Raw genomic sequence first — 14689 nt, 5'->3', positions numbered from 1 at the left:
CACAGGGCTGAGACCCGGGGTGATCCATACCAGCTAAAGATCCCCTCTGTGACCTTGTGCAAGTCAGTTCAGATAAAACTTTTGGGGGAAGGTAAGTGTTGGCACATTAGATTACTCTCACTGAGAGAAAAAGAAACTAGTGCCTGGTGCTTCACTCTGCCATCTCCAAAATATTGTCAGCAATGCTTCCTTTAGGCCTTAATGTCCACCTAGAATACAAATTCTCTGGAGCTTCTGTCTAAAAGCCCTTAGGAGGCTACAGAAAAATTGCAACTGTAGTGTGCTTTAGCTACTGTACATCCCCCTCATCTCTATGTATGTCTCTCAGGTCTGTATGCAGCCTGAACCCAAAAATTTCAAGTGTTATTCCAGAATGTCAGGCTTGCTTAGGCATTCAGGGTCTCTTACACTCTGGAGGGTATGTCCTTAGTGTGTGTAGGGCTACACTTGCAGCCTCGTAGCCTGCACAGATGGCCTTGGTTCTCAGATATGCTGCAAGGCAGATATTAGCGAGAAACATTCCGCTGGTCTCTGCCACAGTATCACTAGGCATGACTGTGATACATAATAACAATCACAAACTGCAATCTGAGTGCTGAAAGATGTAACGTAGCAGAGGGCAAACCCTCTAGTGATAGAGACTGCCAAGCAGCACTACAGAAGATCATAGCTTTCATGAATGAGAAGTGCCCTCAGACCTCACATTCTGACATGTTTCTATTAAATAGTTCAGAAGAAACCATGATACCCAAAAACTCCCTTATCCCTTGAGTTAGCCTCTTGAGGGTGTCTTTCCTGTTCAATGGTTCTTGTCTGGGTAGATGCAACTCAAAAAGACAGATTAAGACCATGAACTCAGTATCAGAAGCTTTGAGTGATACTTTGTATAGATTAGAAATGTGACATCATAGGAGAAAAAGGGAGATGTATATGGTAATTTATATGCAACACTGCAGTCAGTCTGTTAGCACACAAGTTGTAGAGCAATATGCAGACACAACGTAACACAGTAACAGGTGGGGAAACTACAAATAGTGCTGGCATAAGATTGGAAAAAATTGTGAGACAGATCCAGGAGTTTATAAATGGTTCAGTGATGAGAATGCAAGGGGCAGGACTAGGGGTATAGCATGGCCTGTTACAAACCTTCTGAAGAAACCTTCACACCATTATGTGTTCTCAGAATCTTGGCTGTGTTTCTGCTTTCTGTTGGCTTAGCCTTATCATATAAAGGTACTAAGCAAGGAAGAAACTGTGTGACTAGGGCAACGTAAAAGCCTGCAATTTACTATACAATTTGTACTTCATGAATACAACCAGATAAAAAAATCCCTTAGTGATTCTGCTTCTGACTGACAACTGATTTACCCAAGACTACTTGTCTAAAAAAGCACAACATTTTTCAGCAATAGTTTTGTTCACACTAAGAAAAGGGAAAAGAAATGTGTGTCAGATATGGAATGCACATACAGCATGCCTTTATTTATCTAGAAACAAACATTCACTAAGTCAGAGTTTCCATACAGTAACTATCTAAAGGGCACAGATGAGACCTGGCAGGTTTTAAATCACTGAGGTATGAGGTAGAGATTATGGGCACTGGATATCAGACACTGTTGTGTTCTAAACTCAGCATTTGTACAGATTGACTGAATGACCTTAGACAGGTTGCAGTCTCAATGCCCTCATTTCTAGCTATACTAGCTACTTACTTTCTTTCCAGGGGAGCAATAAAAAGATTACTAAAAAGGGACAAATTCATCCCTGTATAAGGCAGCATTAAGTACAATTGAATTACTGCCAAGCAGGGACAGCGAGTTCTTTTTGCAACACGTATAGTGCAATTTTCCCTTTTCCAGACCTGTTGTCCTTACATCCCATCCGACAAAGCTTTACTCTGACACTCAACTGTATCAAGAATCAGCACTGATAAAATGAGCAATGTTCCTGCCATTCCTGATCTGAAAGCAGCAATGCCTGTATTTTCCAGTTTCTGAAGACACCTGTTCCCTGTCCAACTATGATTGCTCTCAGGAGCAACAGGTGTCAGTTTTGCACAACATACTTTCAAGTAAGAGACTGGCTGCTCTTGAGATGTATTAGCAATAACCTATTCACACTAAGGCTTTTGCATATTCCCAATCCCTCTGAAAATGGACATGTCCTTCATTTCTTAATTGGCTCAGCTCTCCATGATTAAGTCCTGTTTAGCAGAAATAAAGAGGAGAGAAGAGTATTTGCATACTTCTTCACTTTGAAACCAGTTTGTGCATAGGAAAATTGCAGCAGAGTTGTGCTAATGTGTACCCTAGATCCCCGTTGTGTCCCATAGTTAAATCCGGAATAGCTTTTATTTCATAACTGAACCAACTTCAGAGGGTTTTTCTTTTTCAAACCAGATGCTGTTCTAGGTATTTTTCCAGTTCATATGGACAATAGTAACTGGAGGCAGAGTCAGCAACTAGGACAAAGGTGAACCTACCCTTACAGGCTGTAGGGCTCCACATGTATTAATAGTAAACTCTGGAATTCATTTTTTCTTTGAGATAGTCTGCACACATCTTCCTCTGGCTTCTTTTTCCATGATAAAAACATAAATTAATTCATTATAAATGAGTTCTGAATGGGAAGGCAGTTCACACAAAACATTAAGGAAAACACTAAAGGTTTTCAGCGTAGCCTATCAATTCCATATCCACTACAGTTTCTGCTCAAGAAAGAACACCGTGTTTTGTATCTCATACCTGTCTGTTGCAGTTCACACAAGAGTCTTTAAATGGGTGACCACTGATAGACAGACTAGGCATATTTTAAACATTAAACAAGCTATACTTTTCAAATGCTTTGCTTCCCCTCTACAGACTAAAACAAGGCAGCTCTCATCACCATGCTGTGAAGAATGAGCAGGTACTGCAAGGAATTCTACCATAAGTAAAGTGAGAAAGAATTTGAAGTGTAACCTTTCCTGTGCAGTATCTGAGAGCATCACAGCAGGAACTGCTTTGTCTCTGGCCACCAGTCTTATCTAAAAGAATTGTATCAGCATCAGTGACAGAATCACCTGATTCTTGGCACCACACGCCCCCTTCACTACATGTTCTAGACCAGGGCTGCCTTCTCACCCACTAAACTAATTGCCTGTCAAGCCTTCTGCAGAAATAGCACCCTCCTCTCAGTGTGTTCAAGGAATGATGTCACTGGGCCTCTAAGTCTCTCAAGTAGTTTCTCTGCAGAAAACTCTCAAATCACCAGCATACACAATACATGCAGAATGACAGTAAGAAATACATTGGCAAAAAAATTGACATATGCTTTTGTCCATAAGAGTTATTAGCTGTTATTGACAACATTTATAGTTGTGAAGACTATTTATGAAAGGAAGCACAGAGTATTTACATCATCTTGAGACAGCTGGGCCACTATTTCAACTCTGAAAACGTGGCATCTCCAATAAATCAGCAAAATCTGAAGATCTAGGCTACTCAGTGAAACTCATTTGCATGCCCTCACCATCTAAATCAAACATACCATTTCCTCTGATGTTTCTTTCTGCAAGAATTCACAAGATACATAACAGCACAAACAGTTTCCAATGCATTATGAAAACAAATACAAAAGCCAAACAGTTTTTTTAAATGGCACTGAAATGCAGAGAAGAGTCTTGAGGATTTCTGTAATTGGAGATACTGTGAATAATTCAGTATCACAGAAAATCTATTCTCTGGCTTTTTTATACTTTTTAGATATTATAGTATTAGTATCTCTCATATATATGTACATATACCCAGGTTAAAAAAAGTTCAGTTCTTCACAGTTGTGCATTAAATGAATGCATAACTCATTCCTACAAAAAAATATGCAAAATAAATAAATTCTACAGAGTGGGTAAAAACATTCAACTGAATATAACTAAATAGCAAAAAATGAGATATACATTCTCTTCTCTGCCACTGAATATAGATGACCAAAAAAAAAAAAAAAGAAACAAAAAACAACATACCACCAGCAAATGGATGTCTGGCAAGCAAATAGAGGTCTGAACAGCTGCATGTCAGGAATTGGTAGTTGCACCATATGATATCTACTGCTATTCCAATGCCTGTCACTTGCTTGAATAACAGGCAATTGAGGGAGGTGATACCAAGACTGTGTACTGCAGTATATGCTGTGTTAAGCATATTCCTGCTTCATCCCTTTTTCCTTCTACCCATTGCTCAGTTTATTTCCTATTTACTGTTTACAGCCTTGCAATGAAAGATGAAGCATCTCTAATACACAACAGTCCTTACTGTTTATTACATCCAAGTCCCTAATGGCATCATTGCTACGCTCTGACTACCAAATTCTCTCAATGCATTAAAAATGTCACTCACAAGTACCACACAGTAGATCTATGATACCTACTCTCAGTAGGTTGTCTGGCACAGGTATCTTTGCATAAATGGACCTGACAATTTTGATTCAAGAGCCCTCAGTTTATATTATTTTAACAGATTTTCGTACAGTAAAATCCCCAAAATTGCCTCTCACCACTCTGTTCAGAGAGATTAAATTTATTGTCAGACCTGGAATGCAGATACACAGAAGAGTTTATGGCTGGGAGAAGTGGCAATAGCTTTTCCAAGGAAAACTAGGGAAATACGATACTGCCTGATTCTGTGGCCAGTAGGTTGATGATGTGCTTGGTACACTAGCAAGGAAACTTCTTCCAGCCTTTCAGCTCAAATGATGATTTATTCTCCCTTCAGTCCTGTTCCCACAATGAGAACTGCAATTCCCTGAAACCTCAACAACCAGCAAATTATGGTTGATTGCCTCTGCCTCCAGTTACATTAGCTGCACACTGATGCAACCTCACTGACCTCATCAGAACTACTCCCGAGTCTCACTAACATAAAGCAGGAAAGAGGAGCAGGAAAGGGAGGAAGCATAGATAAGGAAAACAAATTTTAACTCTCTCATTTTATCTGTGTTGCTATGTGATACAATGGCCCCAAATTCTAAAAAAGTTAAGCCAATGGAATAACGGTGTCAAGGCCTTAACAATGTATGGACTGCAGAAGGGTACAGTCTCACCATTTCACAATATCCAGAGCTGAAGACTGACTGCTGCATTGTCACACAGAGCAGAAATAACTGAAAACAGAGAAAAATACACTACTACAGCATTAAAGTACACATAAAGTGCTGTTTTTCCTGATAATTACGGTAACTCTATAGAGACCACAGATGTATTCTTACAAATTATACATTTCCAATGGGGAGCAGATATGTACATGAATTAAGAAAAAAAGACACAGATTAGCTCAGAGTAGCAGCAGATTTAACTACACAGCCTCCAAAACTACAAAACCTTGGCATGCCTCCTACAACCAGTAGCAAAACAAAATAAATCCTTTACAATTAGATTACCCTGGTTTATAAGATGTTCGAGCCACTGCTCTAGAACACCGATTGGTTTACAGGTCACTTAGCACACTGATACCCACATTAAACACACACATCTGTTAACACCTACTTTTACTTTAAAAGTTAGGGAACTTGATACACCCTAAGTTAAGGTCTCCTTTGCACATCCTAGAAAGGTGTTAATAATACTTCATTACACTGCAATCAGATCGTACTTTAGATGTCAGGCACTGTCACATTCTCTATTAGAAATGGCATGGGGAAATGTCAGGGAACATCCCAAGATTATTAGCAAGTGACAGTGAAGCACACAGAATGTGGCTCTCTCCTATCTCTTTTAGAACCATTTTAGAAACTGAAATCCTGGTGGCCTATTAGACTACAGGAGGTGGTAGAAAAAGGAAAAAGAAGCATCATCATAGTAAATGAATTAACAAGCTTTTGAGAGTACTTACTAGTACTTTATACAAACACACTCTAGCTTTGCATGTAAACAGTAGATAGTAGGTAGTATTAATTTTTATACCTATTTGATCTATTACAATGGAATGCTACTGAACACTCCTTTTTTTGTATCAGAAATTATTCCCTTTTCCTCTGTAAATGAAATTATTCCCTATCTGTTGTCTACGTATGAAACCAAACCAGTACACGCATTCCAGGAGTGCACCTAATGGAAACTTGGTCGACAGGGCAGAACGAGCTCCTGTCTGTATAAAACCTCAGAAAGGCACACAGTGTGATGAGGGTTCCTTCCCACCAGTTCACTCTATAAATTTCTCCCTGTAGGGTTGCATTATTTACCAAAAGAGATAGAGCTCTGCATGTGCACAGCTGGAGATGTGGGTTAGAAGTGAAGGAATATAAAGACTGGATCTTAAAGACATCAATTATATATGCTCCAGTGGTAGCACAAATTTATCCAGACATAAAGAACATTAAAGTTTAAAAGCGTTTGAATTTCTCAATCAAATATTTTCAAACACACCAACACTTAAAAGCAAATAGGCTTACAAAAACACCTTGAAACAGATCAGTTTTGTCAAAGTAAAAATGAGCAACAATCTATATTTCAAGACCTCAAGGATTTTTTAACAGACAATCTAAGAGGCTGAATGCAGCTTAATGGCAGCCATCAGCAAATGGGATCTCAGCTGCAGAATGGCTGCAAGAACTCCACCCATACAGACTCACTATGCAGTGATGCAGGCACCGAGGAGCTGAAGGGACTGGTTGAAACAGGCATGAATTTAAGTTCAGAAAAGCATCTCTTTGTGGACCAGCATGGAGCAAACCTCTGTGGTATTCAGCTTCACCACTGGGGAATTAGAAAGCCAACTAAGCATATTTCCTTCTTCCTTTTGCCTGTAAGAAGACTTTCTCTTTTTTTGTTATATTTCACAGGAAAGACTATTTAAGAATTAAACCAAGAACAAATATTTGTCCCTCTGCAGGAGGTGTCTCTGTTCCTCCAAAGGAAATCCCAGATTTTCTCTGAAACCAAACAAGGGCAGAATAGAAAGCACAAAAGTATGAAACCTCTGCCTTGCAGCTCTCCAGGGGAAAGGATACAGTGGGACAGGAGTACTGGAAACCCTGAACACATTTCAACATTTACAACTTCTGGTTTATCTTTCTGGATTGAGTAACTCAAATAATAAACTACATTGCTAAAAACTACACGTTTTGTGGTTTTTTTTAGAAACAGCTTTCTGTCCTCTGCAAAGTCTATACTGTATTTAATGTTTGGTATTTTTAGACAAGGAAACATGCATATTTATGCAGGTTTAAAATATGCTAAAAATAAGGTCATACAAAAGCTTCATAAAGGAAAAAGAAACCATAGAAAATTTGAAAAAAGTGCAACAAACTGGCCTCCTGGTTAGCAACACCTCTAGCCAGCTCATTTGCTGATACCAGATTCTCAATGTTAGAACAATTAGAAAAACAACAATACCATTCAACCAGTAATATCCTCCCAACACCTTAACAGTTATAATTGGAGCAGCAGCAAACTTTTACAGCCCAGCAGCTGCTGGCATCACATCCAGATAATACCATGTCAGAAGTAACACAATACATACATAGTTAATACATGCTCTCTGACAAGGCACCAGGAAATATTATCAGGCATAAAGTCAGACATTCAGCTTCATTTCCACTCTCTGCTCCCACTCCTCCAAAGGCTTAACTTAATGCAATCAAAGAGTCATGTTAAACCAGTAGACACTCCTAATGTGCAAAATAAAGCATTTAAACTGTTCTCTTTAACAGCTTTTTACATTTCTACTGTATGCTAAATGATTGCCAAATAAAGCAGCTTAACTATACAAACAAGTTCATTATTTTTGCCATAGCTATTCAGCTCCTCAAAAATACATGGAAATAACTTTACTAATCTGGTGCTGTATTTGTTATAGTTGGCATCATTTTGTCCATCTGCTGGCATCAACTGATAAAGTTTTATTTCTGCTTTTTTTTCCCCCCCCCAAGGCTTCCCCTCATTTGTCACAGGCCATGTTCCATTTCTGGCTTTGTGCAACAACTTACAGGTGCAGAACAACCCTGCAGCCCCGAATGCAAACTGGTGTGAGTACATCATGGTTTTTAACATTAGGAATTTATTTTTGATTTATGGTAACCAAACCTTGGATGAGCAGCTCAGTGAAGCTGTGGAACATTGATCCTTGGAGATACTCCAAACTGGACATAACTGAGCAATTCACTCCAAGCTGGCCCTGCTCTAGGGCTAGATCAGCTGACTTTTTAAAGAACTTTTCCACTCTATATAATTCTGTGGTTCTGTCACAGGAATCTACGCCATAAAATACAGTCACATTCAAGACATTTTCTCCAGCACTTCTCCTAGCATTGTTCCCTTCAGACATGGGCATAGGCCTGAGGTGGGATAACTCCATTTGTGTGTCCTTGCTCCTAAAACACGCTGCCCCTGCTTAGTGGGTCCTCACCCACAGACTCGCTGCCTGGCTGGGCTCAGCACAAGCCGGGCATCACGCCTCGCCACAGACACCCCCCTGCGGCTTCTCCATCCTCCATCCTCCATCCTCCATCCTCCATCCTCCATCCTCCATCCTCCATCCTCCATCCACTGAGGGCCTGCACACATCAACCGGCTGCTTCCCCGACGCGGGCAGCTCGGTCCCTGCCTCACACCTGCACGAAGCCTCCCCCACCACAGACGCTGAGCTCTGAGGCACCCGCTGGGAGGCGCGAAACGGCCGCCAACGGCCGTAACGGTCATAACGGTCATTCCCGGCCTCGCGCCTGCAGCCGGCGCACGCTCAGCAGCATCCCCAGAGTGGGCGGGGGGGGAGGGCGGTGCCGCGCGCCCCGAGGGCGGGAGTTTCCGCTTCCCTTTCCTCTTCCGCCGGGCGACAGCGGCACTTCCGGGTCAGGGGTGTGCGCAGCCCACGTGGGGCCCGGCGGCGGGAGTCAGGTTGGTGTCTGGAACCGGGAGCGGAACCGGGACCTCGTGTCGCTGCTTTACCCGCTGTCCCTCTTCTACCTGGGCCTGACCGATCCGGGCCCGGCCCGTCGTGGGGAGGGGGGTGCAGCCCTGAGCGGCGGTGGGGCCTGGGGGACACGGTGTCGGCGGAGCAGCTTTATCCTCCGGTGGTTTTGGGTCGTTAGGTTTCTGTCGGAGCTTCTTGTCTCGCAACTCGGAGCTATGACGTCCTTGGCGGAGCAGCTGAAGCGGCTGGCGCTGCCTCAGACCGATCCCAGCCTCCTGAACCGAACCGAGGCCGCGTCCCTGCTCTTCAGCCCCAGAGAAGCTGCTGGTATTGACCGGGACACCTTTTTTGCAATCGGTGAGTTTTGGCGGCTTAGATTTCCCTGACTTTAAAAATTATCTGTCAAAAAAAAATTGAAAAAATAAAAAAAACAAGCTCACCCCCCCAAAAAAAAAAACCCCAAACCCAACATGAAAGACTCCACCAAAAAGCCCCCACTAAAAGAACCACAGAAAACCCTAAAAGTTGAATAATAAATGAGAAAGGGAAACCCATCTTTAAAAAAGTAAAAAAAAAAAAAGATTCAAGAAACTACAGGTTAATCAGCATCACTCCAGATGGTCCTCTTAGAATCATAGAATGGGCTGGGTTGGAAGGGACCTCAGAGCTCATCAAGTCCAACCCTTGATCCACTCCCGCTGCAGTTCCCAGCCCATGGCACTGAGTGCCACATCCAGGCTCTTTTGAAATATCTCCAGGGATGGAGAATCCACCCCTTCCCTGGGCAGCCCATTCCAATGGCTGAGCACCCTCTCAGTAAAGAAATTCTTTCTAATGTCCAACCTAAACCTCCCCTGGCACAACTTGAGACCTCTTGTGCCCTCTTGCCTTGCTGAGAGTTGCCTGGGAAAAGAGCCCAACCCCCCCCTGGCTCCAACCTCCTTTCAGGGAGTTGTAGAGAGTGATGAGGTCTCCCCTGAGCCTCCTCTTCTCCAGCCTCAACACCCCCAGCTCCCTCAGCCCTTCCTCACAGGACTTGTGCTGGATCCCTTCACAGCCTCCTTGCTCTTCTCTGGACCTGCTCCAGCACCTCAATCTCCTTCCTGAGCTGAGGGGCCCAGAACTGGACACAGGACTCAAGCTGTGGCCTCACCAGAGCTGAGCACAGGGTCAAGCACGTTTGAAGCACGTTTCTGGGTTCCTGAAGGAAAAGGTGATTGGGAAGAGTCAGCAGCCCAAGGAGAATTTTCCAGCCCATGACGGGGGGTGGAATTAGATGATCTTAGAGGCCACTTCCAAGCCAAACCATTCCATGAATTAATTTCATCTGTTCAGGAATAGCTTTAAGTGTAGCAAGAGTTTTGGGCTTATGCCTGTTGGGCTGGTTTGGATTGGTTTCTTAGTGAGGATGACAGGCCAGTACAGCAAAGGAGTTGGGTTGGCCAGGGAAGAGGTAGGTGGGTTGAACTGGTGAATAAAATTGTTGCATTTAAAGCATTCTTCCATTTATTTTTTTTTTCTACAGGATGCACTGGCTTAGAAGAGCTCATGGGTATTGATCCTTCGTTTGAAGAGTTCCAGTCCAGTTTGTTTAGTTCAATGTCCAAAGCCCTGGAACGCAGTGTTCAGACTAAAGCAGTAAATCAGCAGCTGAATAAGAATATTTCATTGTTCCTGATTCACTTATCCCCTTACTTTCTGCTTAAGCCAGCCCAGAAGTGCCTTGAATGGCTAATTCACAGGTAATCCACTGAATATCCTGTATGTTGATAGATAAGGTTACTAGAAATGCCATTTTTTTCCCCAAGTGAGAAAAAATTTGAATACTTTTACTTCAGTTTTCAGTTTTTTAGCTTAAAATGTTAAAAATAACTGTTTGGGCTTAGTCTTTATGGATCCAGATGTTTTTCCTTGCCAATTAAATTTTTGTCTTGATAAATTTCTGTGAAAATTCTGATGTCTCATGGTGTTACAAATAAAGAAATTATTTCCTTGCCTGGCTTTCACCAAGTTTGCTCACCTCAAGCCATCTTACAGAGGAACTAGAGAGGCATTCATGGACTTTTTGAAACAGGTTGTTTAAAGTAGCTGATTTTCTATGTTAACTGTGAACTATGAATAGCTTGGCCTTGTATTATTAAATGAGCAAAGAATTCTTTATTGGAGGGTTATGTAGGAAGGGGTGAAGGAAAAACAAACCCAAGTATTTTGTGAAGTGATGTTGTATTGATCTATGTAAGTTAAGCTGTCCAGATGCAGCAAATGTAGTATTTAATTTAATGGAAGAGTGGGTGATTTGGTTGATACAACCTTTGAATCACAATTTTTTTAACATATGTATTATACCAAAATATATATTTGATTGTTGCAGTGACTGGTTTAATTATGAAATCTATGCAGGAGAAACTGAGGTAATTTTAAGCCCTACAGACACCTGAAATTATTGATAATGGGGGAAAAAAATTGCTACCTCTGTTTCTTTACTCTAACCCATACAGGCTTGGGCCACCTTGGGACTGTAGGTGAACCACATTGTCTGCATCAGTGTGATAGTCATATTTTGTCTTGCTTAAAAGCAAGTAAATTAAGTGTTTGGAGGAGATTGACTTTACCTTTTGGTTTGGGACTTCCAGATAATTTGTAACTGTTTATACTATTTTCTTTCCCCCTTAGATTTCACATCCACCTCTACAATCAAGATAGTTTGATTGGTTGTGTTCTCCCCTATCATGAGACCAACTTATTTGTCAGAGTTATTCAACTTTTAGATATAAAAAGCCCAACTCACAAATGGCATTGGATGGATCCAATAAGGGTAAGGTAATTAACATGCAAGTTGAGAGGAACATGGGGAACTTTATTAATAAATATCTTGACTGTGTTAGTGGGTTTATGAATATGGTTCACCTGTTCTTGTGGTTAGTTGTAGAACTGTACTGGAAGACTTAATTTCAGAGATGGAGCCTGGATGCCCACGTGTTGCTTCTGCCAAATTTCTTTAAATAGAAATTTGATTGTAAAAATCTGTGATTGTAATTACTCTTTGTTTTGCCAAAGTTAAAGTAAGCTTTTAAGGTGCAAGTATTTGCTGCTGCTAGGAAGATTCCTAAATATATGTTTATTTCAATATAGATTATATGTAATACTTCATTGTCTTAATATAGATACAGAAAATTCCAGGCAGATGTGAGGGTTTCAATTACTTACTTTCATTTAAATGGTGTTAACTGATTTGTAGGATTAATTTAGAGCTTATATTAATTTTTACTTTGGGTACTTTACCATTAGGTGCTCTAATTTTACTTTTTCCATCTTCTAAAGAAACCTGGAGTCCCACTGGCAAGGGGTACTGTCATCACACACTGCTACAAAGACCTGAATTTCATGGACTTCATCTGCAGGCTGGTGGCAAAATCTGTGAAGGTTGGTCACTTATTCTAGAACTTTGTTTCTCGTCACTTGGTTTTCCCCATCTTTGTATTTGGGAAGTACTATGCTCTTTACAAATATTTTGAATTATATATCAAGTATTAAAAGGAGTCATTATCAGAAATTTCTTATTATTTGATGACAGTCTGTCAGAAATTCTTGTAAGGAAGTGGCAGAGAACCAGTGAGCCAGGACAGAAAAAATTGTCAGAGCTCTGTTACTTAAAGATACTTTATAGTGTCTTTGTTGTTTTCTTTTGTTTTCTGCTCTTTGTAGCAGTGTTTTAAACATATGCCTTCAAATATTAATGACAGCTTAACATTGAGAACATTAGTAAAGTGAGTGGATTTTTTTTTCAATTAATAACAGATCAAGAACTAATTTTACAGTCTCAGAATATTAAGATGTTCAACAGTTCCAGTTACTTGGAGAGCTAGGATGCACGTGCTGTCAAACTAAGCAAAGCAGAGTAACATGGTTTGTTCACAGATGTAGTAGGGAGTGTTAAACATACACCAGTCAATTTCTTGGCTCCCCAGTTCTTAGTCTTGAACATTATACCAAAATCAGCAGAGATTTAGGTTACCTTTTTATGATTACCTACTGTAGCTGAGGAAATAGCACCCGTTTCCTTCTGCCTTGTGTGCAAGGGGGAGCAGGAACCTCTGGCAAGGGTCAGTGCTAGGGGGAAGTGATGGCTTAAGCCATGTCAGCAGGAGCTGGTAGAGATTACATGCTGGATTCCTGGGATTTTTTTTTGTTTGGAGGGAAGTTCTGTGTGCTTTTCTACTTCTGATGTCTGAACAATTTTTGTGTGGTCCAGGTCTTTTCAGAGTGTCCTGGCAACTCAGCTCAGTTGAGAGTTCTTCTTGTGTTTTATGCCTCCACTGTTGTATCAGCTCTTGGAGCTGCAGAGAAGATAACAGACACTATAGTGTCTATGCTGCTCCCTTACATCCAAAAGGTATGTGAAGCTTTATGTTACTTCCTGAGTGAGCAGCTGTCCTGTGCTCCACAGACATGCATCTGCAGATCACACTTGAGAAACATTCTCTGTGAAATATATCCATCTACACTTAGCCTGCCTTGCAGCATCAGTTAGGTGAAGGTTCATGAATCATAATGTTTGCTCACACCTTAGATGAGCACTTCTGAGAGTTCTGTTTCCTCTGCTGTGTGGAATGGAGCTGAAAGAAAACACAATTATAAAGAACCTCTTTGCCTTAGAGATTTATCATGTTAAACAACAAGGAAATGGAGTCAGAGTGGGCAGCCTGCTCTAATATCCTCTTTCCTCCAGGATTGTTCTGCTAATGAACAGAGCAGCAGTTGATGAATGTGTCTTCTGTATGCATGCAACCTGCATGAAAGCTTTTTCTTCTTGGAAGATGACTTTATAGATCCCCTAAAAGATGGAGAAGATGATGGTGTAATTCCATGGATGTCAAAATTTTTTTTGTTTTTTTTTTTTTTTTTTTTTTGTGTGCATGTGTGTGTTAAAAATTCACCTTTATCTCTTTCTAGGGCTTGAAATCCTCTATACAGGATTACAGAGCTGCAACGTACATGATAATCTGCCAGATTACAGTGAAAGTCACAGTGGAGACTTCCTTGGTGCATTCCTTGATGTTACAGATAAGCAAGAATTTATCTAAAGTGCCCTCACTAGTCAGGGATGGGTTGGCATGCTTGAACCTACTTCTGCAAACTCAGAAGGGAGACAAACTGGGGAAAAAGTAAGTCTACATGAATTTAGGGTGATTTTTTTCCACTTTTTAAAAGCTCTGCCAGTAAAAGGTTTACCTGAAAGTGGGAAATCTGGAAGAGAAGCCAGCATAATAATGGTAGTGCAAATGTAAGGTTATTTAAATAGCTTGGGAAAAACATGTTCTAGCCTTTCACTGGGTAGCCACCTGAAGTGTAAATGCTTCTATTCCACCACTTCTTTGGTTCCAGTAGTCAGATATTTTTCTGGAAGTATTGCATGGCATTCCCATCAGTCTGTCCTGATAGAGTTAGTGCTGTTAGTGCTGTTCACCTGCACTGAACATTGTGGTGGAACTCCTGGGTGCACAGGGAGCTTGCTTACTGGCAGAGAGGTTAGCATGGGTATTCCAACAGCAAATCTTTGCTGGGTAAGTACAGCAGCTACCTTCCAGATGCTTGAACACACTCAGAGAAGAGGCAAATGGGTTAAAAGACTAAATGTGGGGAACTAAGGAGGGGCTTGCTGATGCACTATGCAGCATCCAGGCAGGTGGGTATAAAAGGAGACAAGATAAGAGCTCTGTTCTGTTAGCAGGAAGATTGTTTCTGCTCTCCTTAAGCTTGATCAATCACCAATAAGCTCAATCACCTGTCATTGAGCTCTGTTATTT

The 14689-nt window shown here is 41.2% G+C and overlaps 1 protein-coding gene across 2 annotated transcripts in view; it reads left to right on the top strand.

Annotated features, from left to right (window-relative positions):
• Window positions 1-8783: 8783 nt before the first annotated feature.
• The window catches only part of LOC139794007 (HEAT repeat-containing protein 1-like), a 36571-nt gene continuing 30665 nt past the window's right edge, over window positions 8784-14689 (top strand). The window contains exons 1-7 of one of the 2 annotated variants that reach the window (XM_071739036.1): window positions 8784-8866; window positions 9061-9239; window positions 10408-10624; window positions 11556-11697; window positions 12204-12305; window positions 13135-13275; window positions 13836-14047. In XM_071739036.1, the coding sequence (XP_071595137.1) occupies window positions 9098-9239; window positions 10408-10624; window positions 11556-11697; window positions 12204-12305; window positions 13135-13275; window positions 13836-14047 (956 nt within the window). In that variant the 5' untranslated portion in view covers window positions 8784-8866; window positions 9061-9097. The remainder of the gene's footprint in view (window positions 8867-9060; window positions 9240-10407; window positions 10625-11555; window positions 11698-12203; window positions 12306-13134; window positions 13276-13835; window positions 14048-14689) is intronic. The other variant, XM_071739035.1, reaches the window with a different exon arrangement.

This window comes from Heliangelus exortis, chromosome 3 (genome assembly GCF_036169615.1).
Source record: "Heliangelus exortis chromosome 3, bHelExo1.hap1, whole genome shotgun sequence".
Lineage (NCBI taxonomy): Eukaryota > Metazoa > Chordata > Aves > Apodiformes > Trochilidae > Heliangelus > Heliangelus exortis.
The sequence above is the reverse complement of the archived record's forward strand: the minus strand, read 5'-3'. Positions and strand labels throughout refer to the sequence as shown.